Genomic DNA, 1,296 nt, shown 5'->3' on the forward strand with positions numbered 1-1,296 from the left:
AAAACTACACAGGGGACCCGGGAGATAGCTCAGTAGAACAAGCGCTTGTGGGTGGGGAGATGGCTCAGTGGAAAAGCCTGAGTTCAATCCCTGGTACCACCAAAAAAAAAAAAAAAAAAAGAAAAGAAAAGAAAGAAAGAAAGAAAGAAAGAAAGAAAGAAAGAAAGAAAGAAAGAAAAACTACACAAGGATTCCTTAAGCTTGAGTAAACTGCTAAATGAGACTTCCCTTGTCTCATTTAGGAAAGGAGAAGTTGCCTAGAAACATTTATTCCAGTGTTATTCACTAATAGGACCCCAATGATTTCCATAGCCTTATGAGAGACAAACCTCAATGAATATTGCTAAACATATTATTGTAATATGTTGCCAGGCATGGTGACACACACCTGTAATCCCAGCATTCAGGAGACTAAGGCAGAAGGATTGTTGCACATTCAAGACCAGTTTGGTCTACAGAGCGAGCTCAAGGCCAGCCTGAACTGTATAATGAGACCCTGTCTTAAAAAACTAGTTCCAATGGGGCCGGGGAGATGGCGCAGTGGAATAAGCACTTCCCTGGCAAGCACAAGGGCCTGAGTTCAATCCCCAGTTCCGCAAAACAAAACAAAACAAAACAAAAATAGTTCCAAAACAGTACAAAAAAATTAACATGATGAGCTTTTAAATATGGTTTATATTTGTGGGGTGTTTTTTTTTTTTCAATTTGGTAAGCAAATTTATTGTCTGACACAAAATAATGTCTTTAGGGTCAGTGGGTTTATATTTGTTGTTTTACATTGTTATGAACTACTTTAAATGTACTGCTGGGAAGCTGCTCTCTATAAATGATGCTGAGATGATGTCAGATTATAATTGTAAGACTATTTGTATATAATTAGAAAGTAACAAACTTACTTAGATCAATTTTTAATTCTCATTCAAGTTAAGTTGATGTAATACTAATAGCCTAAAAATATCTATTTTAAAACCAACAGAAGAGGGCTGCGGAGGTGTTGGTTGAAGGACGTTAGCTGCGGTGTTTCTGGAGAGATTGAAATCATGGCAGGTCCAGAACATGATGCCCAGTTCCAGTTCACTGGCATCAAAAAGTATTTCAACTCTTACACTCTCACAGGTAGAATGAATTGTGTACTGGCCACATATGGAGGCATTGCTATGCTTATCTTGTACTTCAAGTTAAGGTCTAAAAAAACGCCAGCTGTGAAAGCAGCATAAGTGGATTTTACAGTGTCTGACCTCATCTGTTAAGTCCCATGCCTGGAGGAGCTAATATCAACTCATCATGTAATACTCA

General features: G+C 38.0%; 1 protein-coding gene across 1 annotated transcript; it reads left to right on the forward strand.

Moving 5' to 3' along the window:
• The first annotated feature begins 1,034 nt into the window (after positions 1–1,034).
• On the forward strand, positions 1,035–1,290 carry LOC101575058 (up-regulated during skeletal muscle growth protein 5). Its single transcript, XM_004648857.2, has one exon. It carries the CDS (start codon positions 1,041–1,043, stop codon positions 1,215–1,217), a length of 177 nt encoding a protein of 58 aa, XP_004648914.1. The 5' UTR covers positions 1,035–1,040; the 3' UTR covers positions 1,218–1,290.
• Positions 1,291–1,296: the final 6 nt, after the last annotated feature.

This window comes from Octodon degus, unplaced genomic scaffold (assembly GCF_000260255.1).
Source record: "Octodon degus isolate 3935 unplaced genomic scaffold, OctDeg1.0 scaffold06232, whole genome shotgun sequence".
NCBI classification, from domain to species: domain Eukaryota; kingdom Metazoa; phylum Chordata; class Mammalia; order Rodentia; family Octodontidae; genus Octodon; species Octodon degus.